Source organism: Rattus norvegicus, chromosome 17, assembly GCF_021556685.1.
Source record: "Rattus norvegicus strain SHRSP/BbbUtx chromosome 17, alternate assembly SHRSP_T2T, whole genome shotgun sequence".
Lineage (NCBI taxonomy): Eukaryota > Metazoa > Chordata > Mammalia > Rodentia > Muridae > Rattus > Rattus norvegicus.
In genome coordinates this window covers 55,432,902-55,458,181 of record NC_141550.1, presented here as the reverse complement: position 1 = coordinate 55,458,181, position 25,280 = coordinate 55,432,902, and the positions used below count along the sequence as shown (strand labels likewise).

The 25,280-nt window shown below is 43.2% G+C and overlaps 1 protein-coding gene and 1 long non-coding RNA gene across 8 annotated transcripts in view; one reads left to right on the top strand and one right to left on the bottom strand.

Annotated features, from left to right (window-relative positions):
* LOC148000195 (uncharacterized) overlaps nucleotides 1-16,674 on the bottom strand; it is a 279,681-nt gene extending 263,007 nt beyond the window's left edge. Inside the window, exons 1-2 of one of the 3 annotated variants that reach the window (XR_015641702.1) lie at nucleotides 16,508-16,674; nucleotides 14,495-14,832 (exon numbers count right to left, since the gene is read on the bottom strand). This is a non-coding gene — a long non-coding RNA (uncharacterized LOC148000195). Of the gene's footprint in view, nucleotides 1-5,079; nucleotides 5,383-14,494; nucleotides 14,833-16,507 lie in introns of those variants that run through there. The other 2 variants (XR_015641703.1, XR_015641704.1) reach the window with 2 other exon arrangements.
* Nucleotides 1,440-25,040, top strand: Inhba (inhibin subunit beta A). 5 transcript variants are annotated; one of them, XM_087590338.1, is made up of 6 exons: nucleotides 1,440-1,544; nucleotides 2,089-2,243; nucleotides 3,756-3,848; nucleotides 5,467-5,652; nucleotides 10,347-10,846; nucleotides 19,776-25,040. In XM_087590338.1, exons 5-6 carry the CDS (start codon nucleotides 10,459-10,461, stop codon nucleotides 20,660-20,662), a joined length of 1,275 nt encoding a protein of 424 aa, XP_087446464.1. In that variant the 5' UTR covers nucleotides 1,440-1,544; nucleotides 2,089-2,243; nucleotides 3,756-3,848; nucleotides 5,467-5,652; nucleotides 10,347-10,458; the 3' UTR covers nucleotides 20,663-25,040.
* The last annotated feature ends 240 nt before the right edge of the window (nucleotides 25,041-25,280 follow it).

The following is a 25,280-nucleotide window of genomic DNA, read 5'->3' as shown; positions in this document are numbered from 1 at the left end:
GATACACAATGTTTGCATGTCTTCCCAGTGTTTAATGTAGAAGGACAGGGAAGGCTCATTTAAACAATGTAGCTTTTTAAGAAAGAAAAAAAATACCACGCATGGCCATATTGTCTACACAGCACAGTGTTTTATGTGCTGGCTTTGTAATGATGCTTTCATATTGCATGATTGTTATCTGTGGAAGATGTGCATTGTGACCAGCTCTCCCCAGTCAGGGGAGCTGCACTACATAATCTCCACCAACAGGGATTTCTTCAGAAGTCCTCAAATCTGAAAATAGTGAGTTTATCCCCACACAGTATCACTTCAACAACCCATGTGTCGATTCACCAACTTTTGCCACTCTCCCAATGGAACCTTCAAATTGTAGAGCTCAGATGTGCAGAATCCAAGACCTCGGTCACCACCAAGACAGTCCAGAACTGTCTTCTGCAGTAGGATGCTGCCAATAGGGTCAGAGAGAAGCAGAAGTCATTTGGAATGCTATCCTTTTTAGAAAGTGCCTCAGTCTCTAGTGCAGGAAGAAGCTGCTCCCTTCTGGAATAAGGACCCTTAGTGAGACTTGGCTCTTGCACACCTCCATGTGGAAAACTAACTCTTCCCTGGGAGTGTGAATTGAAGGTTAGGGATGACTGCTCAGGGGGGGAAAGTATGAAATGGTAATCACTTTCATATGACACTTGAGAAATGTATAATAAAGCTGAGTAAATTGGAGCATGAGTTAGCCAGTCCTTTGCCTAATGATGTCACTCACTTTGTGCTTCCTCCAGCCTATGATTAATAAAAGGGGGTTATTACAGTAACTCACTCCTAGTGGGCAGCAGTGACGTCAGCAGCAGCTGAGCAAACTGACTACATTTAGTCGTGCGTGTGTATGTGGGCATTTTTTTTCCCTGTGACTAACATGAAGCTAACAGCATCTAATAAAACAAAAGCGTCTTGAAGTTAAGGAAGTTATTGAGTGAACTCTTCTCTGCAGGGAGCGCCATTTTAATTGTTCTCATTTCACAGCTAAATGATGTTAGTGTTGGCTAAAATGACTTTATTGGTTTTCCAGTCATTTCATTAAAGTGATCACAAATGGTCTTTGAGAAAAGAAATTTTTACTTTTAGTAAAACAACTGTCCTTCCATCCTTCCTTCTAGCCCATCTTTCAGGAGGAGTAAGTGTTAAGACCAGGGACTGTGACCAGAAGTTGTCTTTGGAAAGCTTAAGAAAATAGAATTTAGTGACACCAGCGAAACTACACAAGATCCTTGTACATTTTATACTTTGGTTCCCCAAACCAGTGAGATGAATGCTGACAGAATGCTGAATGCTGACCCACCTTTGAAAATCTGACCTTCCAGAGATTACACTTCGGGCACCTGGAAATTTTTATTGACCAGGCTGGGCTGCTGCCAGAGAGTGCTGCCAGAGCATGGACAGAAGAGGTCACAGTGCAGTGAAGAACAGCACTCATGCTACTGTGGCTTAAACATGTCTGAGAGCTGCTTCCACAGAAGGACACAACCTTTGGACTTTATCTGGAGATGCAGGAGGTAGCAGCTCCCTGATTTAAAACAACACACACAGACACACACACACAGACACACAGACACACACACAGACACACACACACACACACACACAGACACACACACAGACACACAGACACACACACGGACACACACGGACACACACACACATGAAGACACACACACAGACACACACACACAGACACACACACACACACACAGACACACACAGACACACACACACAGACACACACACACACACACAGACACACACACGGACACACACGGACACACACACACAGACACACACATGAAGACACACACACGGACACACACGCACACAGACACACATGAAGACACACACACAGACACACACACAGACACACACACACAGACACACACGCACACAGACACACACACACACAGGGGACAGGGGAGGGAGGGAGGGAAGGAGGGAGGGAGAGAGAGAGAGAGAGAGAGAGAGAGAGAGAGAGAGAGAGAGAGAGATTGTAGATAGCTTCAACCTTTTTATTGGCTTTTGCTTTTTGGATCTATAATTGGACAACAGGTTGTAGAGGAATCTTTGTGGATAAACAAAACTGGAGTAGAATCAAAGCCTCTGCTCTGTTATCAATCTAATGGAATCTACATGATAAATCTTCGAGTCCTCATAGCTGTGTCCTCAAACCAGGAATATGGGACTTGTTATCCTAGGGGATCCAGGTAAGGAAAAGTATGGTGGCACTCTGTTCTATATTTCTTTGAAAATGTTTTCCATAATCTTCTACAGGAAATAAATCAATTTCTGTAGTAGATGTTTCCTGATTTGGTTTTAACTGAGTTATGACAATTTATGAACATATGTATGTTGGTCAGAATTTTGAGACGTTCATATTTACATAGTTTCTTTGTAGGTTAAAAGTGATTGTTGAGTTTTTGTATGTGGTAGCCATTCTTGGGAAGAAATCCAGGCATTTATGAATCATTCGAGAGTTGATTGAGGCTTTTGGTTCTAAAATGACCATTTACCTGAGTAGACTATGATTTATATCTCGGAGGAGATGACATGGCGTCATGATGTCTAAGACACTCCTTTCATGGCTCTGTCAATTGACAAATGAACTCTGACTTACTCTCTCCTTTCTGGATGACCTGAGCTGCTGAGAAGCTAAACCACGAACTTGGGACAGTGGCCCTTGTCTTCTGAACAGTATTCACACCTAAGCTGGCTTGTCGTAGGCTGTTTCTGTCTTTGATATTTATCACTTGTTATGTATGACGCCTTTTCTGTGTCTTTCGCAATCAGGTCTGGCCCTTCTCAGAGGAGCAGCACCTGGAGGGCCCCAGCACAGTCTTCCTTTAGCCACTCCACTTCCTTATGAGAATAGCACTTGTAGATAATATGTTGCTTGGAATGAATCTTACAATTTAGACACGGACTCTGCTTTATTTCTTTGGATATTAATTGTATGTCATTAAGGTACTAGACAACGAAAACAAAAACTATTGTTTTTCTTTCTCTCCTTTTTAGTTAAGATAAGCATGGCTATCTCATATTTGCAAAATTTACTTTGGGGAATTTGTTGTCACATTGATTGAGCTGTTACTAAATGGCTTACGTGAGGAACCCAGATCTTCATTTACTTTTTCTCTGTTGTCTTATAACACATTTGGTATGAGTCAGTCCATCTTGATTTGTTGCTTGCCCCCCAAGACTGCCCTGGGTTTAACCCAAAAACTGGCCAAGCATGTTCTGAGGGGATGTAGAAGAATGTGGGTGGGAACAGCAAGGCTGCCTATGGAAGCCAGCTATTTGTTGCCTGTCGTGAGTTTCTAGTCATTGGGTAGCACACATGCATGAGGAAGCAGACTCCCTTCACTCACTAATACTTTGAACAGTTGGATTCTTTCCCAGTGTTACAGTCTGGGTTTCCCAGTCCCTTTGGAACACAGATGGAACGAGAATTGGGTGAAATCTTAAAATCATGACTCTAACTCAGGGCTAATCGTTGCTAATTTCTCTAGCATGGGCACCGTCCTGTGCTGTCCATTGTAGGGGAGCTTCGACATTGGTTTCCAGTCAGTAGATGCCAGTGGCACCTCCTTTCTGGTCGTGATAGTTGAAAGTATGCTCAGATGTCCCAGAGAGAGAAACTGAGAACCACTGTTCTGGAGTGAAGAACAACCGTTTATTTACTGATTGTTTTTTTCTTTCTTTTTCTTTTCCCATTTTAGTTCTAGCATCTGGGACCACTGTTCAAATAACAGTCTTCAATACTCTGAGAGCAGGCCCTCACAGACAGCATGAGGCCTGAAGGGGCTACTCAGGTAGTTCTGAGGAAAATGTGAGTCTTAGGAATCAGAGAGTTTTGGGTTAACTGTTTCTAATTTGTTGTTTTGGATACAGTTCAGAGAAATTTGAATGCTCCCCTTTCCACTTCTGTTTTGAACTATTCATTCTTGTTCTAGCTTAGAAGCACACAGCCCCCTAGTTGGATTTTGACTGCAAAGTGCCTCTCCATCTCTGGCCCAAATCCTGGTATCTAACATTTGGCCCAAACTGGTTGCAGGCTGTGGCCTGTAGGAAACAGACAGGTTTGCCAACCCTATCATACTAAACCATAGCTATTTGATGGTTAAACAGGGATTTCCACAGTTTACTGCAGTGCACGTCATTCTGAATCCTGCCCATGTTTTCTGAATGCTGGGCTATCTCCTGGGGGAGAGGGTCCGTGCTAACCAAGGAGGCCAGGTTTTCTTTCCTAAGCCTAGAGCAACATGGTATCAGATGAGAACACCTCGAGAGTTCTTTTCATTTCCACAGTCACGTTTCATGTTCACTTTCCCACTAAGTCAGAAATCATGATTTTTTTTTTTTTTTGGAAACAGATTTATCATGAGAAGGAACCAAACACCGTGAGCTATCAGAGCAGCTTGTCCGTGCCTCTAAACCACCAGCCTCCTGTCTGTCATTCAGTTGAATCAGAGGACACTTGTCAGTCACCTGCTTAGGGTGTCCACATTCCCTGGCTTGCATGTTTGACTGAATCATAGGGTCTGTGAGCAGCAGCTAACCACAGAGTCCTGGAAGACGGACTCCTTTCCAAGCCTGTCTCTTTGCTTCAGGGATAGTGAGAGAAGAACAGTTAGTAGCCCGGATGAAAGCTTAAGGCCATACGGTTTGCTTGAGAGGAAAAGTGAATATTCTCACTTGATCTCTGCCAACTTCATATGGGCCCAGCTGCTGCACAGGGCAAACACACTAGTCCAGAGTTAGCTGTGCCCCTAGAAGTGTGTCACCACAGGCCACCGGCCAGCACAGAAAGGCAGGTTTCCCCCATCCGCACAAAAGAGCTCTATCCTCAAAGGAACTTTGTTTCTTGACCAGCTCACTAATTGTGATTGAAAACACCAGCTCCCCAGCAATGCTCACGCATCCCAGTTAGCAGAAACAAGACAGGCCCTAATTGCTCCATTTACATAAAAGTAGAAACATACAACTTCTAAATATAAATCTCTGGCACATCGCTCCTTTTGCAATTACAGTAAAATAAGGTACCAGTTTCCCTCCGGGTTCCTCCTCACAGCAAGCTGCTCCCCGGGTTCGCTAGTGGCTGCTCCTCCAGGCGAGCACAGGGCCAGCATGGAGTTGGAGCTTTGTGAAGTAGCCAGTAAATCAAAACGCCTCCGCTAGGTGCAGAGCGCAGTGGCAACGGGCCACTCTGCCAGTGCGGTAGTCGGTGGGACCGAACTCCACATTCGAGAAGGGGCAGCCTGCGGGCGCGGGGCCTGAGCTGCCGCTCGCCTCGGTTGGCCGAGAGACCGGCAGCCCCACTGCAGGTCCGGGTCCCTGACATTCTCTGGCACCGAGGGCTGGGATCAGACATTCCCAGCTGCACTCACTGAACAGTGATTTTTTTTTCTTTTCCCTCCCTGAATTCTTTAGCTGCCAAAAGGGGGGGAAAAATCAAGAGCTGCGCTTTTAAGCGAAGTTGCCCTTGCTGGTGTTCAGGGTAAAAATAGAGGCGGCCACTTGGACCAGCTTGGCCCTGAGTCCAGGCGTCCCGCGAGCCGGGCTGGAGCTGCGCATTCGGGAGTGATCCCTGGAAACTGCCAGCAGGTGCTGCTCAAGGTACGGTGGCAGGCTGAAAAGGGACAGGGCCTGGGTGCAGGGAGTCTCCGCGGGAGGGGCAGGAAATGAAAGAGAAACCAACCCAGCTCAGAGCTGCGCTGACCAGCGCACGCCCTGGGCCCTGGAATTCAGCTGGGAAATGCTGATCCTCAGCCCAGAATATTCCACAGAAGCTATTTTAACCTGCCTGCTTCCTCCACCACCCCCACCTGAATTTCCACAGAAAGAGAGAAGGCTTTCCCAACGTGGTTCCAGCTCTAAGGTTGGGGGGAAATCCAGCAACGTCATAGCTGCTACACTGGCTTAGCAAGCAGGTTGGCACTTCGTGGTGTCAAAGGCCAACAGGGTCTTAGAGTGACCCTGTGTGAGGTGGCCCCTGCAGTCAGGGTCTGAAACATTCCCATGACACACATGCTTAAGAAACCACGGGGATGCTCAGAAATAACATTCTTTTGTGACCACTGAGTTTGGATCCTGAAATTATACATCCCACTTTAGAGATGGAAACACTGAGTCTTGAGTTTAAATGAGGAGAGACTCAGAGCTGGGGTCTGATCCAGGCACTTTTCTGTGCCACCCAGTCTACATTCTACATTCTGGTGCAAGCACGACTTTCCGTGAAGTTATGTGTGAGGCAAGAAGTGAGTGTAGACCCTCGGAGTTCTTATCAAACACTGGGAAGGGCCTCTCTCCCAAAGGTTTAAGTTCATTCCGGGGTCGAAGTGCAATTGATCATCACTGATTTTTTTTTCTGTCTTTGCCACTTATATTCCTGTCATCTTCCCCTGCAACTTTATTTTCTACTTCAGTTCTCTTACTTGTGGTTCTTAGACTACTCCTCTCCCCCCCCCCCCCCCCCGCCTTCCATCCACTTTGTTCTCAATCACGAGAGACCCTCCAGACAGCTCCTGGTGTCATAGAGGAACCTTGCCCACTTCAAACCTTTTGCTGGTGGGCATAGTGAAAAGTTTATTTTATTCATGTTAAATCCGGCACACAAAACAACATATCTGGTCATATGGCTTTTATTAGCTCCCGATTTTGCACATTTTATCCGACTTGTCATGAGAACCTGGCCAGTGCTTCAGCTGTACTCTTTCCTGAGAACAAGAGCCCCTCTTTACTGTGCTTATCGGAGCATTCCTTCTCTCTATGTTATCTCGCTGCCAGTGTGACCCAGGCCAAAGAAAATCCTAACCTAACTTTCCTTCTATTTTAAGGAGCGTTCACTTCTTTTCATTAAACTCGTATTTATAGTGTTTACAAATGATAGGGCTTGATGTTCAAGCTTTTAAAGAAAAGATGCATTTTGCGTGTGTGTGTGTGTGTGTGTGTGTGTGTGTGTGTGTGTGTGTGCTATTGTTGTTTTTGCTAGTTAGGATGGGACTCTAAAGACCTAGGCATAATACTTATGAAGTTCACTTGCAGAAGAAGAGCATTTTCCAAGTCTGAGGTGAGAAATGGTATATGAAGCCGGCATTCGATTTAAAGGTGTAATTAATAGTGTGAGTCAAAGCAGGGCGACCACGGACATACAGATTTTCCTCAAGAAAATAGTTTACTGTAGTCATAATTATAAAACTAGAATCCCTATGAAGAACACTATGACTTTTCTTTGCTGTGGCAAAAGTACGGTGCTTTGCAAATAGGAGTAGTTTTATGAAGTAACAGATGTTTTATGTGTAGACATAAAGCCGAGGCTGATTCTAGTAAGAGGTGGGTATGAATAGTAACCTGTCAGAGCTGGACACTCTTGGAGATGTGTGTACTCGGTTCTCTTATGTTTGTAAAGGGTGGACTATTCCTAGCCACAGGCTTCACTGGCTCAATGCATCACCCAGGTCGTGTCTCAGAAGCCAAGAGAGATTTCCATTAGATAGTGAATTATGAAATGTCTCACACTGGAAAAACGAGTCATCTGCTGATGTCATGCTGATTCTAACCAATCCTAAACAAAGCCCCAGCCCTCCTCTTTGAGAGGTACCAATGTGTGAGTGTACAACTAAGTACTACAGTATAAAACTTCACAGTGCCAATACCATGAAGAGGAACTCAGACAGCTCTGACCTCATGAGACAAGAGCCGGCTGGCAAAACAGAAGGGACCCGAAAGGTAATGCTTTTAAATTCTTGCTTTCGAGTTCTCTACACATTAAAAGTCAGTGTGGCTAAAAGGACTTTTACAACTTTTTGGCACCTCCATAGGCATTGTAATTTGTATCGTTTTTCTATTGTGCAAGCAGGTTAATACTGTTTTTTAATAGTCCTAGAGCATGCAAATAGATTATGTGTTTATACAACCCACTCAGCACACATATACAAGTACATATGCCAAAAAGAAAGCTATTTTTAAGAGTTCCATTTGCAAACAGTAAATCCAGGGAACACACACATATTCACATGCAGAGAGAATCCAAACATTGATAAGTTGCTGTTATCCAAATGCTACTATTAGGACTCTTGAGTTGTTTAGAGTCATTAAACTTTTAGCTCTATGTTAGTCTGTCTTGTAAAACTTAACTGTGCTACAAAATGCTTCGGGTTCTGTATCTGTAACTCCAAATAGGTGGGTGATGTTATTAGAACACAAAGATGTTCTCCTAAACCATTGTGATGCCAGTGTTCCTACTTCCCTCAGGTTTTTTTTTTTTTAATGAGAGTTTTGTTTTAGGTAATATGGACAGTCTTACCAACAACAGCAGTGTCCTTGGTGTTTCTGGAGGTGGGAGTCCTCCTAGCCCTGCAGAGGTGTCAGAGGGCTTATAACCAAGAAAGTCTTGTGCATTGCTGCTTTGGGGAAAGATAGCATTTGTGTTGTTCAGGAAGCATTGTTACCTGTCAAAACTGGAAGTTTAACCTAGTGTCATGCTTATCTGAACTTCTTCTCCTTGTATGTAGATCTTATGCTTGTAGTTCTGACCCCTATTAACTCTGTCCTCATGACCTGCTTTGCTAGCCTAGAATACTCTGAACACAGCGGGTGTCAGGCAGAAGGGATTGAATGTATCTGCAGAAACCAGCGGGCTTATATGTAGGGAAGAAACTGAGAAAGAAGGACTGCTATAACAGATGGACACCTTAAAGATCTTCTGCACAAGACAGAACGAAAAGGTGGTGTGAAGAATTAAAAAGAAGCCTCAGAAAGGCATTGTTTTAAGTGCACATTTGTCTCATTCTCTGAATACTGTAATCCTCAATGAACTCGGCTCTGCTGGTACTTTGAAGAGAAACAACACAGCCAGGCAGCCTGCCTTGAATGCTACACTATGGTCAAGGCTGGCGAGGGGAGGTGGGCAGCAGAACAACAAAAGTAGTGCATGCCAGAGAAAAAGAATTTCCTGGTATATTTTAGAGATTCTTGCCCTCTAGGCTAGTTACATTGTAAGAGTACATTGTTTTTCATGAAAGGATGTGAGAAAGACCAAATGAATTTTGTGCTTTATCAGTGAAGCCAGGACAATGGGCAGTGGGCTATAATTTCTGAGTATATGTGCATCCAGGGTAGAGAAAGGAGATGCAGGGGGCAGGGTGTGTGTGAGAGTACCTTCCCTGTGTATGTAAATTGCTGCTTGCCCAAGGGAGCTTCCAATGCCCTGTTGTGGTGCCCACTTGGCAAAAGCAGAGTGTATTATATGACCCCAGACAAAAGTTGTGTTGCGCTCCAGGTCCCATAAGATCGCCTGCTGGCATAAGGACCCTGGACATTTAAATATGAATGAATGGCAGAAAGGAATGGTTCTGGATTCTGTCAGGCAGAACAACCAGCTGTCTCAGGCAGCCCCTCTGCCTCAGCCCCAGCCCCCAACCAATCTGAGGACTTCCCTCAGACCCATATCAAGGTCAGGTGGGTGCTTACTCCAGGGAAGTACAAGACCATGGGAGATGACTTGGTGCCACTTTCCTATCTAGTTATCTCAGTGAACGGAAACAGTGCATTTAATTTCCTTGGACTCCCCCCCCCCAAAGAAGAAAGGTGAGGCAAGAAAAAGGTTTGAGCAGAGAAAGTTGAAAAGAAAAAAAAAGTACAAAATAAAGAAAGAAACCCCCAGACTAAAAGTGAACAGAATTAGGAGAATTTATTGTAGAAAGGACGGAAGAGTCCCCATCCCCCCCAGAGAATGGTAGGATTGGGAGAGAGGTGTGTGTGAGGGAGCAAGGAGCAGCGGGAGGCAGCCTGTCAGAAACGGGCTGTCCCTCCTCCCTAGTCACAGCTCATACTCACAGGCGCCCTGCCTCCTCCCTCTCCCATTCACTCACTCACATAGGACCAATCCGCCTCTCTCTCTCTCTCTCTCTCTCTCTCTCTCTCTCTCTCTCTCTCTCTCTCTCTCTCCCTCCCTCCCTCCCTCCCTCTCAGTCCCTCCCTCCCCTCCCCCTCCTTCTCTTTCTTTCTCTCTCCCTCCCCCTCCCTTGCTGTCCCTCTCTTTCTCCCCCTTTCCCTCTGTCTTCTTTCCCCCTCTCTCCCTTTTCCCTGTCTCTCCCTCCCATCCTCTCTCAGTCTCTGTCTCCCCCCACCCTGTCTCTTCCTTCCTCCCTCCCTCTCTCCCTCCCTCCCTCCCTCCCTCCTTCCTTCTCTTTTACTCGGAGACAGTCAGAACTCTCCTCCCTGACAGCCACAAACCTACAGCACTGACTGCATTCAGAGAGGGAACCTGCAAACAAAACTTCACAGAAAACTTTTTGCTCTTGTTCCAGAGAATTTGCTGAAGAGGAGAAGGAAAAAAAAGTCCAAAAAACCTGTACGTGAGGGGTGGGGAGGAAAAGCAGGGCCTTTAAAGAAGGCAACCACACGACTTTTGCTGCCAGGATGCCCTTGCTTTGGCTGAGAGGATTTCTGTTGGCAAGTTGCTGGATTATAGTGAGGAGTTCCCCCACCCCAGGATCCGAGGGGCACGGCGCAGCCCCGGACTGCCCGTCCTGTGCGCTGGCCACCCTTCCGAAGGATGGACCTAACTCTCAGCCAGAGATGGTAGAGGCTGTCAAGAAGCACATCTTAAACATGCTGCACTTGAAGAAGAGACCCGATGTCACCCAGCCGGTACCCAAGGCGGCGCTTCTCAACGCGATCAGAAAGCTTCATGTGGGTAAAGTGGGGGAAAACGGGTATGTGGAGATAGAGGACGACATTGGCAGGAGGGCCGAAATGAATGAACTCATGGAGCAGACCTCGGAGATCATCACCTTTGCCGAGTCAGGTGGGTGCTGGCGTTGGGAGTGGGGGCGGGGGCAGGGAAACGTATTTCATTGACAGTCCTAGCAGGAACTTCTTTCCCTCCAGCTCAAGACTGTCCGGGAAGGTTATTAGTTATTAGGTGGTGATGGTGGCGCCGGAGAGGCAGAGGAGGGGGAAAAGGACTTCTTTGCCAGGGATCCCTGCCCCGCGATGGCTAGATTACACTTGCTAAATAAACTCAGCGGTTTCCCAGAGAGGAAGCTCTTGGGCCAGTCTGGAGCTGGAAAGCAGTCAGCTTGGGGCTCCCTGACTGCCCTGCCTAGGGAACCAGATTTGAGCAGCCAGTTGAAAACAGGGCATTTGGGGGTTTGGGGGTGCAGAGGCAGCATCTGGACTCCATCCAAAGTTTTTCTGGAGTAGGAGTGAGAGTGCCCGGGGGCCGAGTGCAAAGGCACTGATGATGGCTCTGTCTGAAAACAAATTTCCTTTAAATGTGTGATCTGGGGCCACATTTGGAGCCAGACTCTGGGCATATTTGTTAGTGACACTCATTTTCACCTCTGGAAAGCCTGACTCCATGCACAACCCACCCAAGACAGCAGAGAGCAGCTCTTAGGGCACTGAATTGGCAATTAATTTCAGAACACTGAAACTTTGGCTTTTAGAACAAAAACAAAATAAAAGCAAAAGCAACGAATGACACCAACCGAAAGCCCCCCTACCCAGTTTTATTATTTTGTAAAGTGGCTAAGAACTTTTTGACAAGGAATGCAACCTTGACAATGTGCTCTCAGACCCTATGTTGAACTACTCAGTCCTTAAGAGGAAGAACTTCAGTGGATTTTGATCATTGGCTTAGGACCACACTAACCTGTTGCTGTGGGGAAATAGCTGTGCAAAGCCCAGGCTCTAGCCTGGGAACTGGCTCTTCATACAGTCAGGAGGACACAGATCTCACTGCAAGTCTGTGGGAACTGGGCACTCAGATGTTTCAGAACCTCTTTACTCTCCTGTTAAATGCCAGGCTAAGGAATAGGATCTCTTGCCAAAGCCATTTGAAAGGAATGCCATTGTTTTGTTTGCTAGAGCATATGGCTAGTGAAGTATGTGCAGGGACTCCCAGCATTTTGTTTAAAAGTTTGCTGCAGCAGTATAAACAATTAAGGAAACAGTCAAAATTTCCAATCCTGAAAACCTGTTGACTCAGATGTTTTGTTTTCAAGAAAACTGTGCAAGACCTGTGCATCCTTGGGGGAGGGGGAAAGGAGACAGCTGGCTTGGTGGTTTCCTGTGGAGAAGCCTTGGTACCCCCACCAGCTTCCTAGACAGGTTAGCTCTATCTGTGTCCTACTTTCTTAACTACTAGCTCCTTCTTGATACAGTTCCCCAAACCTTGGTCATTGTGACTTTATTTTCGGGACCACATTGAGGAAAAAGACAGGTTGGATTTATCAGGTGGCTATTTAATTTTAATTTTTCTTTCACCTCTCGTAGTGGGAAGGTAAGAAAGAAAGTCTTTACAACATTGGTTGGTGTGTGAGGGGGATGGGTTCCCCGTCTTAGGAGATTGGCCCTGGTTCTGACAAAAAGTGACTCACATACAAGCTTTTATGTACAAGCTTCCCCTTATGTAGGCCACAATTGCAGCTTCTACTAACTTGGAATCAACTCTATCATGTGTGACTTCTGCCATGTTTAATGGCACAGTGAATGTTAGCACTCTATCCTTCCCTCTGATTTACTAGACTATCACTTGGCAGTTAAAGGTAGGGCCAAGAATTGGGTCATTTTCCTTTTCTTCTTACTTATGACCTTCTCAACGCTAATGGCTCTCTCAGTTAAATGGGATCCTGTCATTTTTTGCTTCTCTGTTGTTTAGTTTGAGAGAAAATAAGCCACCATTTATATCTGTGATTCACTGGGCTCACACATTGACTGAGTATAAAATTTGTAAGAGGAAACTTCTTCTAGTCCAGGAACACGGTATTTTTGTTAACATTGCTTATTTTCTCTTGTGAGAAGTAGAACACACTGACTTCAAGTTGATCTAATATAATTTCACAGATGCAAGTAAGATCATAGTGTAGACAACCTACTCTCCAAGTAGCGTAGGGTATGACATAAGCATGTGACCTATTCAGGAAACATTTATTATTTGATTAGCTAGAGAAAATGTATGAAAATGAACTGCAAAGATCTGTCTTCTTGCTTTCGGGACAATCCTGTTTTGCTATGTAGTAATCAACACATTTCAAGAATAGAAAAGGGCGAATTTTTTCTCTTCTTTACAACCATTTGTAGAACATAGAGTACAGATGGTGAATGTCACCTGTAAACACACTACAGATGTGCCTTTTAATAGCAAGATCCCTGGTATGGAAATGTATGTTTTCTTTGGCCTCTTCACTCAAGATTATTAGATAAGGCTGATAAAACATGAAACTAAAGGTATGAAAGGGCTATGGTTCCTTGACCTTTTAAGTGAGTTTTTCCTGTGCCCAGGTGGGAAGTGTTTTGCATTTGCTAAGTTGATTTGAATTGCATTGGTTGAACAGCAGGTATTCACGCTCAAGGGCTCTGAAATCTGTCCCAATAAGTGAAATTGATTTTATTTTTAAAGGAGCACCATCCTGGTCCTCCCCAAAGTTAGTGTATTCACTGCATGGCTGGCCCTATACCATTACTCCTCATTTTTCTTCAGAGGAACAGCAGTATGGATGAGTGAAGCCGATCCAATGAATATGACCTAAATTGTCAATGACATTGAGATCTGAGGCCTTCTTGGCTGATGCACTGAGTTTTATCGAGTTTCCTTCATTGTAGTAGGTGCTCAGTGAACGTACAGTAACGGCCTGCCATTGAGTCTACATGAATTGTAGCATGGTCAGCCACTGACTTTCACAATTAGCTTACTGGAGTGCTTGCTCTATAGGATATAAAAACAATAGAAGTGATGCCTGCACAAATAGATACTGCCCAGGTATTGTCTAAAGTGCCTACTCTCTTGGAGGACACTAGGTACAGAAGGCTTGAATTAGACATGGGCTCACCTGAAAACCACTTTTCCACACCCAAAGAAAGCCATCTGCAAGTGGAGTAAACACTGAGAGCCCCATTCCCGCCTTTCTTTTGACCTGTCTTGTGAGTTACACTTCTCTGAACCTCTGAACCTTTAAGATTTTCACACTGAATCTGAATTTTAGGAAAGACTGGCCACAAGAGGGCGCCTCCCTAAATCCTCACTGCTCTCAGCCAGCGTCACTCTGAGCAAGGCAGTTTTGTGGCTACTTGAAGTCACGGCCTGTAGCACCTTAATCTTGAAGAATATCAGTTACTTCCTCCCACAGCCATACCTTTCGGCAGAGTTAAGATTTGATAGGCTGGGAGGTGCACAGCTACCTGTAAACATTGAGACAGAGGCACAGCAACGGAAGTACTGGGGTCCACAGGAACATTCCACAGCTCTATGGGCAGCAAAGGAGTGATGCCTTTCAAACACAAACAAAGCAGGGCTTGGGGTGTGTGCATCGTCAGCCACACCAATGAGAGCGCAGTCGTTCCCTAATACAGACGCCCAGGTTTTACAGAATCATCTTTCATCTGCCCCAAATCCGCTTCCTAGTTTGCCTGCCTTATCAGTGCTTTTCACAAGGGACAAATGACAAGTGACTTCCAACAGGGAGACAAAAGAGACTATTTATTTAACGCCTGGTAGGAACATGGAGTTCAGCTGCTGAGGACGCATTCGTTTCCCAGCTGAGAGTGTGGAAAGAAACCGTGGTGGGGGAAGGATGTGCAAAGAGATGAGCACAGGGATTTTGCCTGAGGAGTGGGTGGACTGGAGTGGGAATGGGGAGATATCAGGGGAGAGACGCAGTTTTCACATAGAGAAGAAATATCTTCCCAGGCGTTTCGCATGAAAACACTTATTTCTCTTGGCCCTTCTTATATCAAACTTGAGCATGATCTCTTCACTTTAGTTCAGAATTCTTCATGCTTCACTGGTTCCTGGGTCCAAAATTAAAAGTGTAAAAGTTTTGAGGAACTCTAGAAAATGACTCTTGGGTTGAATCTTGAAAATTTTTTTCCAGTTATATTATGAAGTAAGCTTCTTTTTTTTTTTTGTTGTTGTTGAACATTTAACCCTTTTTTTTAATCATTCTTTAAATGGAAGAGGCAATGGATGATAAATTACTAAGGCCCGAAGAGTTACAATAATTAAAAAATGGATCCTGAAGACAGGTATTAAAGCTAAAGGCTTAGACAGAATAATTTATACAAACAAGCTAATATGCCTGCAATGGTAAGATTCTTTACTATAGGCCAAAGGAAAAATAATCTTTCAGATCTTACTGGCTGCCTTCTGCAGAAACCTCTGGAAGCCACCCAGAGGCCAACTTAGTGCCTGAGAGAACACACAGGCTGTAATGCGGGCCCTTCATGCTACTGACTGTAATCTAGGCACAGGGAAACTTGATGAAGAATGGAAAATGTAAGTAACATATTTTACAGCAGAGCTGTGCTCCCCTCATGGTGAGTTTAAATGTGCACTGTGAATGGCGAGGCTTTTTACATTAACAGAAACGTCATTATTACTGATTTGTGAAAGGGCAGCATATTTTACCCAGGATGTTGATGAGGAAAAGCAGGCTAATTAAGCTGAAACTTTATGTGTATACTGATCATTTAATGGGAAATTATTATATACCTCACAAATCTGAGACCAGGACTTTGTGTATGTGGAATTTGCATACCAATGTTAGGAAGGAGGCTAGGAGCCTGTTTACTTAAGTCCTGGCATACGTTCATGATCAAGCTAGTGAGAACCCAGGAGAGCAAAAGAGAATTGCTACAAACATCCTTCTTTTAGGCTTATGTAGACTTTCTGTCAGCGCCCCCCACCCCCACCAGGCAGCATTTCAAAGGTATTCTCTATATGGTACAAAATTTATCCCTACTGAATGTTCTGCCCATTTTCTTCTGCTTTGGTGTGTGTCCACCAAGCTCACAGGGGCTTCGGTGATGAGAAATTATCACCCACATGGGTTTGCGTGGGACTTTCAAGCTGAGTTACTCAGACAGAGCAGGCTGTGTGATACAAGCCTTGCTCACAAGCCTCAGGACAAAAAATAGCACAGAGGAGGAAAAGAATGTTACCAGGGAGTAGTTAATGAAAGGTTACAAGCAGGCAGCCGTAGCTGGGGAGCTGTGGCCTTGTGGAGGGAGCCAGCACACACCTGTACACACCAGCTCGGTGCCTGCTTACTCAGCATTATGGGAAGGCCATCATGTCAGGATTTTACAGCACCAGATACTTAAATCAGGTCTGAAACGGATGGGAAGTTGATCCTAAACATCTCATCCTTAGATATCTTTCTTCCTTTTTCCAAATCATCACATGTTTAGCTTGGGGCCTCCTGGAAACACCACTGCAATAGAGTAATTTCTCCCAGATAAAGGGGATAGAACATTTATAATTACATTTTTCAGCCTTATGTAAGTAACCTGAGAGTGGTAATCTATTTCTGAAACCAACAGGTCTGAGAAACGGTCGAATCTACTTCAGCTTCCAACCTCCTCACTCCCCCCCACCCCCCATCCCCTTCTGCAATGAAAGCTAAGGTAAAAGAAAAAAAATGCACTGCTTAATAAGTCAGAATACAATAGAACTTGTAAACTGTACCTGGACATGAGGTAGATGGAGGAAGACCTGACTCTCTCCTCCCCCTGTCCTCCCGGGCATACGGCAACAGCATTTTCATGAAATTGGATCTCAGTTTTATTTTTTTTCCTGATAAAATATCATGCAATACACAAATAGCAGTTCCAGAAATGGACACCAGGAGAAGGAGGGGACAGGCATGTCAATTAGTAGGGGAAAATCCAAATGTCAGAAATATGGGGGAGAGATGAAGCGAGCTAGGATGGATACAAATCCAGGGAGCAGAGGCTTTCGGCTGGATAATTAAACTGCAGCAGAAATCAGCGCTCTTGCCTCCCGTGACACATAGGCAAATGTCTTGAAGCTAATTGTCAGCCAAGACCAGCCTGAAAGTCATTTTATGACGACTCTCTGAGCCTAATGTAACAACACCTGACAGACCGAGCCCCCTCTAATGAGCACTGTCTTTGTACGATCCTCTTGCAGAAACACTAAATCATTTGCTTGCAAGTACAGCCGCCTGTGAAGAAGGGGTGGGGCTACCCTCGTGCCTTAGAAACTTGTTCCCAGGAAATCAGGGGCCATCCTGTAGGCTGTGTAACTGGAGCACATGGCCTCAGTCTTGCTGGCCATGATAAAAATCTGTTCCTATGCACTGCCACTTGTTCTAGCATGCCACTGAATCCTCTCTTGTCCCTACTGCAGCATCTGCAGTTGTCAGCCAGGAACTGTTTATGGAAAGCCCAGTGTGAGCAAGTCAGCACCCTTTGTCTGCCCCCTTACCCTCAGGGGGCAGAACAGAGTTTGGGAGGAGGTTGCCTGAGATCTAGTGAGACCTAGGCAGTCAGGCAGGAGCTGCTTCCTAGAGAAAAGGCACATCCTCCATTGGCTCCTTTAATTTGGCTGCTGCTTTTGGTTTCTGTCTGTGGACTGAAACCTTGAGTAGCTCAGAATTTCAGAAGGGGTTCCTGCCTGGAGGCAGGAAGGGAAAACAATAGGTAGCTAGGTGACATTTTCTCCAAAGGTAGTAGCCTCCCATTCTGGGAAGGAACCTGTGCTGTCCCAAGCCCTCTTTAGCCTATCCCTCCTTTGCCCCAACCTCTCTGGATCACTCTGCCCTCTGGTACCTTACCCACAGGATCTGCTGCAATTATCATCTTAGGTTTTCTTCCTAGAGCATTTTACTTTCTCATAAAAACAAACAACCAACAATAAACTCACTCAACCTTTGCAAGGGGTGAGATAGGATTTCACTTTAAAAGCTATTACCATGTTTCTCTTCCTCACCAGTCCTTGCATTTATATGCCATGGAATAAATATATCCTCTTAATTATTTATTTTAATGCCTAACAAAAATGTGAAGTCACTCAGAGAAATGCCCCTATACCCCATCTTTTAGATAGATGCCAGGGGGCTTCGTGAATTGATCAGTATTGTAGACACACTCTAGAGAGTGGGTTAAATTGAGATGGGAATCTACAGTGTACCATGCACAGGAAAGTCTTCCTTCTGCCTCAGAGCATTTGAAACTGCATTGAAATTTATGGTACCAGAGCATCTGAAAGTCTCTACTGATGAGTATGTCTGGATTTCTGTAAGCTATGGGAATCCACTTAGGCCAACCTTTCTAGGGAGTTGTGATGTCAAAGATGAACTTGAAGAATGTTCCTTGATTGTACGTGTGATCCATGTACGCAGACAAGTAGGGATGCGATCAAGTAAAAGGCAGCAAGCTTTTATACACCTTCCCAGCACTCATGTGGAAATGAAGGAAAGGCATACTTCATCAAAGAATTCTGCTTCTTACTGAAAATTCTTGTTCTTTTGCGTTTCCTATTTCTAAAAGATACTACGTAATAAATCTACAAGTGTCTGGGCAAAGAAAAGAAAATATCAAGTTTCTAGCTCTATAACTAGGTAGATCTGAGTAGTTGCTGGGATATAGGCTGTTTTAAAAGCACATAGAGAGTGGAGCATGCTTTTGGTATTGATTTGATGGATTCTAGATGAACTGAGGCAAAAATAAGGGATTCAGAGATAAGAGTTGCTTTCTTAATGTAAGGCTGTTCAATGCTAATATGTTCCCACTTGTTAATCAATTGCCGACCTCTGATGCATGCTACAGCATGACAGTGAATGGGACAGGACATACAATCCCGAAGCCCTCAGGTGTCCTTAACTGAATTGATGTGAGACTGGTAACAGGTGAGGAGAAGGGAAGAAGAGGAAAGTAGGAGTCAGTTGGATAACAGCATTGTTTTGGCTGCACTCGATGGCACAGGAATAGTCAGTGTCCCTGGTACAAGGGGGTGAGTTCATAAAGTTCACAGGAAGAAAATAGGTAGGTCACAGGGACACAGACCTATATGAGATGCACAGTGCAATGTCATGGGAAGTTTGGATATTGAAAACAAAAGGTTGTAACAGAGGGGACAGTGCAATCAGACCCACTTTTAGGGAAGATTTCTTCAACTGCTTGATGGAGGCATGACATGAGAAAGTCTTGACTTAAGTCTTCGAAGGCAATTTGGTGAAAAACCCTCTGCTGTAGTGGGGGACAGGTTGACAGAGGAGTTTGGTCCAGTGGTGACAGGAAGAAGACATGTGTCAGAGAATGTGACCTACTGACTCACAAGTAGATACAAGGTTTTGGGCTTTTGTGAGAAAATAATCCCTTGCCTTGCTCAGGCTTCCCGGTTTTCTTTTATTGGGTTCTGTTAGCCCTTTGCAGCCCAGAGATCACTGCTCAAATGTTGACTCACCTTTCTTATTCCCTGAATTAAACTAAAATGAAGGAGTGAATGAAACAGATGCAGAAGCCCAGGCTTCCTTCATCACAGAGCATGGTCTACAAATTTGTCTCTGTTAGTCATGTCTCCTATAGCTACTCAATTCTGTATAAGTGAAACAAGGTCACAGGCAATGTATTAAGAAATACGCTTAACTGTGTTCTGGCAAAACCATACAAACAGGCACTAAAGGTTATATTTCAGGTTAAGTTTCACGTGTAAAAAATATTTATTGTTTTTCTTCAACCATTTTCATACTTCAAAACCTTTCTCAATTCAGTGGCCACATGGAAGCGGATTTATCTCATTTGTGGGCTCTAAATTGCTGACTGAACACTGTGTGCTATACCTGAGAAGAGTCTTGCTGCTGGAAGTTAGTGATAGGTGAACAATTTAGAGTTAACAGGTGTTCTCATCTCTCTCTCTCTCTCTCTCTCTCTCTCTCTCTCTCTCTCTCTCTCTCTCTCTCTCTCTTCCCTTTCTTGTGTTTTGTCTTTAGGCACAGCCAGGAAGACACTGCATTTTGAGATTTCCAAGGAAGGCAGTGACCTGTCAGTCGTGGAGCGTGCAGAAGTCTGGCTCTTCCTGAAAGTCCCCAAGGCCAACAGGACCAGGACCAAAGTCACCATCCGTCTGTTTCAGCAGCAGAAGCATCCACAGGGCAGCTTGGACATGGGGGATGAGGCCGAGGAAATGGGCTTGAAGGGGGAGAGGAGTGAACTGTTGCTATCAGAGAAAGTGGTAGATGCTCGGAAGAGTACTTGGCACATCTTCCCAGTGTCTAGCAGCATCCAGCGCCTGCTGGACCAGGGGAAGAGTTCCCTGGATGTGCGGATTGCTTGTGAACAGTGCCAGGAGAGCGGTGCCAGCCTAGTGCTCCTGGGCAAGAAGAAGAAGAAAGAGGTGGATGGAGACGGGAAGAAGAAAGACGGAAGTGACGGAGGGCTGGAAGAGGAAAAAGAACAGTCACACAGACCTTTCCTCATGCTGCAGGCTAGGCAGTCTGAAGACCATCCTCACCGCAGGCGTAGGCGGGGCTTGGAGTGTGATGGCAAGGTCAACATTTGCTGTAAGAAACAGTTCTTTGTCAGCTTCAAGGATATTGGCTGGAATGACTGGATCATTGCTCCCTCTGGCTATCATGCCAACTATTGTGAGGGTGAGTGCCCAAGCCACATAGCAGGCACCTCTGGGTCCTCACTCTCCTTCCACTCAACAGTCATTAACCACTACCGCATGAGGGGTCACAGCCCCTTTGCCAACCTTAAGTCATGCTGTGTGCCCACCAAGCTGAGACCCATGTCCATGCTGTATTATGATGATGGTCAAAACATTATCAAAAAGGACATTCAGAACATGATTGTGGAGGAGTGTGGCTGCTCCTAGAGTTGCCAGGTCCCAGAGCAAATGGATCTAGGGTGTCCAGAAAAGACAGTGGCAAATGAAGAAAAAATATATAAGATTTCTGAACTAAACAAGACAACCAGAAAAATAGAAATAATAGTAATAAAAAAAACCCACAAAAAAAACTAAACTGAAAACAAGACCTAATGAAACAGATGAAGGAAGATGTGGAAAAATATCCTAAGGCAGGGCTCAGAGATGAAGCAGTGAAGGAGACAGGGATTTGGGGGAGAAGAGAGAATGGTGTACCCTTCATTTCTTCCAAAACCAAACTGATTGCATCAGTTTCATCCAAACTGGGTATTGTCCTCTCTCCTGCCTCTTGCAGTCCCCCTGCGAGCCTGGAAGTCTACTTGTCTATTCTGCAGTAATGTGGGTTAGCACAACCCAAATAACGTCTAGAAAGCCATGCGTTTTAAAGGGCCAGTCCCACCCAGTTACCCAGGTCATAAGTATGCCTATGTGACACTATCTCTATGTATTTCAACACACGCGCACATACACACACACACACACACAAACACACACACACACACACACGTACATACACACACACGTACATACACACAGACACAGAGGCATTTCCACACACCACATGCATACACATACCAGTAAAAGGACAATTCTGTGCAGGTGGTCACATTTTCTTTTCTGTACCACTTTTGCCACCAGACAAAACCACCATAAAACATTGAGAACAAGAATGGAAAGAGTGAAAGACCAAGGTAAAAAGAATACCAAGTTACATTTCGTTAAGGTGCTTATGATCTTAGAACTATGCAACCTAATAGGTTTGAAACTGTTTACCTGAAAGAGGACAAAAAGAGAGACTTTTTTGTATTGGAAGTAACCTGATTAATTTTTATTTTCTTCAAGGAGAGATACTTGAAAGGAATATGTTTGTCCATCTGTTGGATTCAAACATTTCTATATTTTGTAAATGTTGTTTTTTTATCGTTTACTATTTGCACTACAATGGTGTTTGACCTGTCTAATCCTTATTTAACAAGTATTTTCTTTGGGTGGGGGTGGGGGTGGGGTTTAAGAGCTGCACTTCATGTGAGCTATAAAAGAACTGCTACAGCACACAAAATAGCTATTTTTATTATTATAATTATAATTATTATTATTATTATTTTGTACCTTAAAAATAGACACATACACCAAAGACATTTGTGTGAGCCTTTAAACAGTCTGTCTGTGGTTGGTATCGTTCACCATCGATGAGTCAGGGGTACAGATGTAAGGTTGAGTTAAGTGGATTGTGTTCAGGCTTAAAAGACCTGAGAGGTTTGGGTTTGACTCTTTTACATCCATGAAACAGGACTTTTCATACTGGATGTACAGTAGTGTACACTGTTGGATTATCAAGTTCAAATTGATGAGACTACATGCTTGTATGTGTATATATACATTGCTTGTGCATATGCATACCTGTGTGTATATATACATGTATTGTACCATGTCCATACACATTTTAAGCACTTCAGGCTGTCATTTTTAAAATGTTCTTAAAACAATGAATGTTTGTGTGCAAAACACAGTATTTTTAAGAAGGATAAGTGATAGATTTTTTTCTTGCTTTTACTCTGTATTACGTGGGTACATTTCAAATATTAGGATGGGGAAGAGACTGAAAATCCCAATGAGTATCCAGCCAGGCCCTCTATAAATGTACAGGATGAAATCCCCCTCTTTCTCACCCCTGCTCCCTACAAGTTATCCCCTGTGGGGAAAAATGGGATGTTACTTTAAAAAACGGGCTGATTTTTTTTTCAACTTATATTTATTATTTATTGGAATCAATCTTAAATCAGAAACGTTTTTGGAAAAAATTGTTAGGCTAGAATAATTTTTTTGAATAGTGTGGTTACTACTTAAATAATAAAAGAAACAGGAACGTATTTAAGACAGCGGGAGTCATGGAAGAGAGCGCTTAGGAGCCAGGGAGTGGGGTAGTTGTACAAATCTCTAATATTCTATTTTACAGCCAAAAATCTTGATGTGTACATTTGTATTTTTCAGAGGCAAAACTGAAAGGATTGTCTTATAAAGATCAAAATAACACCTAACCCAAGTTTCTAATTTAGCCCAGTGTTTGCTTGTTTAAAAGAACTAAAAAATTATTCATTTATGTATTTAAAATTACAGAGCCTTATTTTTACGGAATTGTTTGAAATTCGAAAAACTTTATAAAAGTGAAAAACTCTAATTAAAAAAACTATATTCCTCAGTATTTTATAAAATATTGAAGCTTTTAGCATTAAGTCAGTCCATAGAATAAAGTCATTGCAGGAAAATGAAATACAAGGGAGAAATTAAATCTTTCAAAAGCTGATTTAATTCTTAAATATAAACTAACTCAATATGTATTAAATATCCTGTCAACATACTTTATCACATTAGGCTGTATGTAGGCAAACTACTTTAGTCTTGTTACTGGGCAAACATATTTACTGTGTTCCAGGGCCCTCCCTGTCTTATGCAGGAAATGCTTGTACTGCCTAAGAAATGGATTATAATTAAGGTCTAATGACCTCGGAGATCTCCCATCTGGGGACAGATGGCATGGTGAGGACACATTGAGGGGAGGTAGATGTCCAGGTTCAGCTTTGCCAATTCTTATGAAAAAAAACTTTAGGGCCCTCTGAACTGTTTCTTTGGCACTGGAGCCTATAGAAATAGTGGGCAGAGATCTAACTGTGCCACAGCAGAGAAGATCTTGACCATGGGAATAGCAGGATTTGTGAAACTACTAATTATAGTTCTCATTCACCTGAGACGAATGTGCAATCTTCTTAAGTCCTTTAAATTCTAGATGTTTTGGAAGTAAGCTTGGGCTTAATTAGTAACTGTAGTAACTAAATCTAGAAAGAAATGGAATTCCACAAGACAGTGTATTTACTGGAGGTCAAATGACTTGGTTGTCACATAAACTTCATCGGAGCTCATCAAATTTGTATGGCCTTGCAATAGAATTTAAATGCTAATATTTTAACAATATTAGATATTATTTTGCTATAGCTAACAATTTAGAAGACACAGAGTCTTGTGAACAACTGGTCTTTTTACATAAGTGCTTAGTCCAAAATTTGAAAAGCTTTTATGCTTAAGATATTAGTTTCTTCATGCTGTGCTTTCCCTAGAGTTAGAGTGGCTCTGACTGGTCTCCCCGCTTTCTCAAGGATAATTCTTAAACACCTGCCCACACGAATTCTAGATGCTTTGAAGGGCATTTATAGTCAGTACCTCTTTAAACATTAAATACTTGTAAACTCAATTGACACTTTTCCTTCCCAAAATAAGTCAAATTTCAGCACAACGATGGGGATGTTCTTATCCTAGAGGACTAGCCAATATCATGTTCATTTAAGATTGATTCCACACTCTATTTTCAGGGAGAGACCTTGTGTTTTCTTAAAAGGCAGAATAAGCAAAATTGGGTGATTTGCCAGACTGAATTCAAGAAGTGACTTTATGACTTCCGAACAAACATGCCACAGTTATAGAAATGTGCTTTGAAATGATTGTGTCACTTGAAAAGTTTGATTTCCTGTGGGTCTTTTGGCAATTTCTCTTTTTAATATAGAAAAAAACCATAATCACCCCCAAACCCGCTTAAGTGAGACTTGTAGATGTGGGCAGGAGGTTTGGGGATGGACATTGTATGTGTTTAAATTAAACTCTACATCACCGAGAAGCTATTGGATGGGTTAGAGATAATGAATGCATAGATGCTGTTCACATCTTCAAGAGCAAAAGCAAATCACATGTCTCAGCTATATTATTTATTTTTATGCATAAAGTGAATAATTTCTTCTGTATTAATCTTCAGTGGGTCTTACCCTCTATTTAAATGCTTTGAAAAACAGTGCATTGACAATGGTTGATATTTTTCTTTAAAAGAAAAATATAATTATGAAAGCCAAGATAATCTGAATCTGTTTTGTTCTAAAACCTTTTATGTTATGTGGTTGATGTTGTTTGTTTGTTTTTTTTTATTTTTATTTTGTGAGTTCCCTTGCATACTTCATGCAATTCCTTAACCGATGTCTGTTTGGCTAATGTAATTAAAGTTGTTAATTTATATGAGTGCATTTCAACTATGTCAATGGTTTCTTAATATTTATTTTGTAGAAGTGCTGGTAATTTTTTATTTACGATATGTTTAAAGAGATAATGGTTGGATATGTTTTCATGTGTTTATAGCAGAAGTTATTTATTTCTATTCCATTCCAGCAGATACTCCGGTGTTTGCGAGGCATGCAGTCAATATTTTGTACAGTTAGTAGACAGTATTCAGCAATGCCCGATAGCTTCTTTGGCCTTATGTTAAATAAAAAGACCTGTTTGGGATGTAGTTTTTACTTTTGTTATTTGTCTACTTGCTTTTCAATATCGACTTTCATATATGCCATCACACATTTGCTAGGTGATAATTTTCCAGAAATGAGAAATATGGGGCTACAGTACAAACCGTTGAGTGAGAAGTCCAATAGATGTGTATGTATCTATATTGTCATGGCTGAAACTAACACTAAGCTACGAGATTTATCTCATATTTATTTTGTTCTTTTTTCTCCCTTCTTCAATTGTAGTG

Bases quoted from the DNA above. Each gene is read 5' to 3' on its own strand.
- Inhba (XM_087590336.1), top strand. From the start codon at position 10,459: ATGCCCTTGCTTTGGCTGAGAGGATTTCTGTTGGCAAGTTGCTGGATT. The intron at 10,847-19,775 runs GTGGGTGCTGGC...TTTTGTCTTTAG, and splicing joins CATCACCTTTGCCGAGTCAG to GCACAGCCAGGAAGACACTG.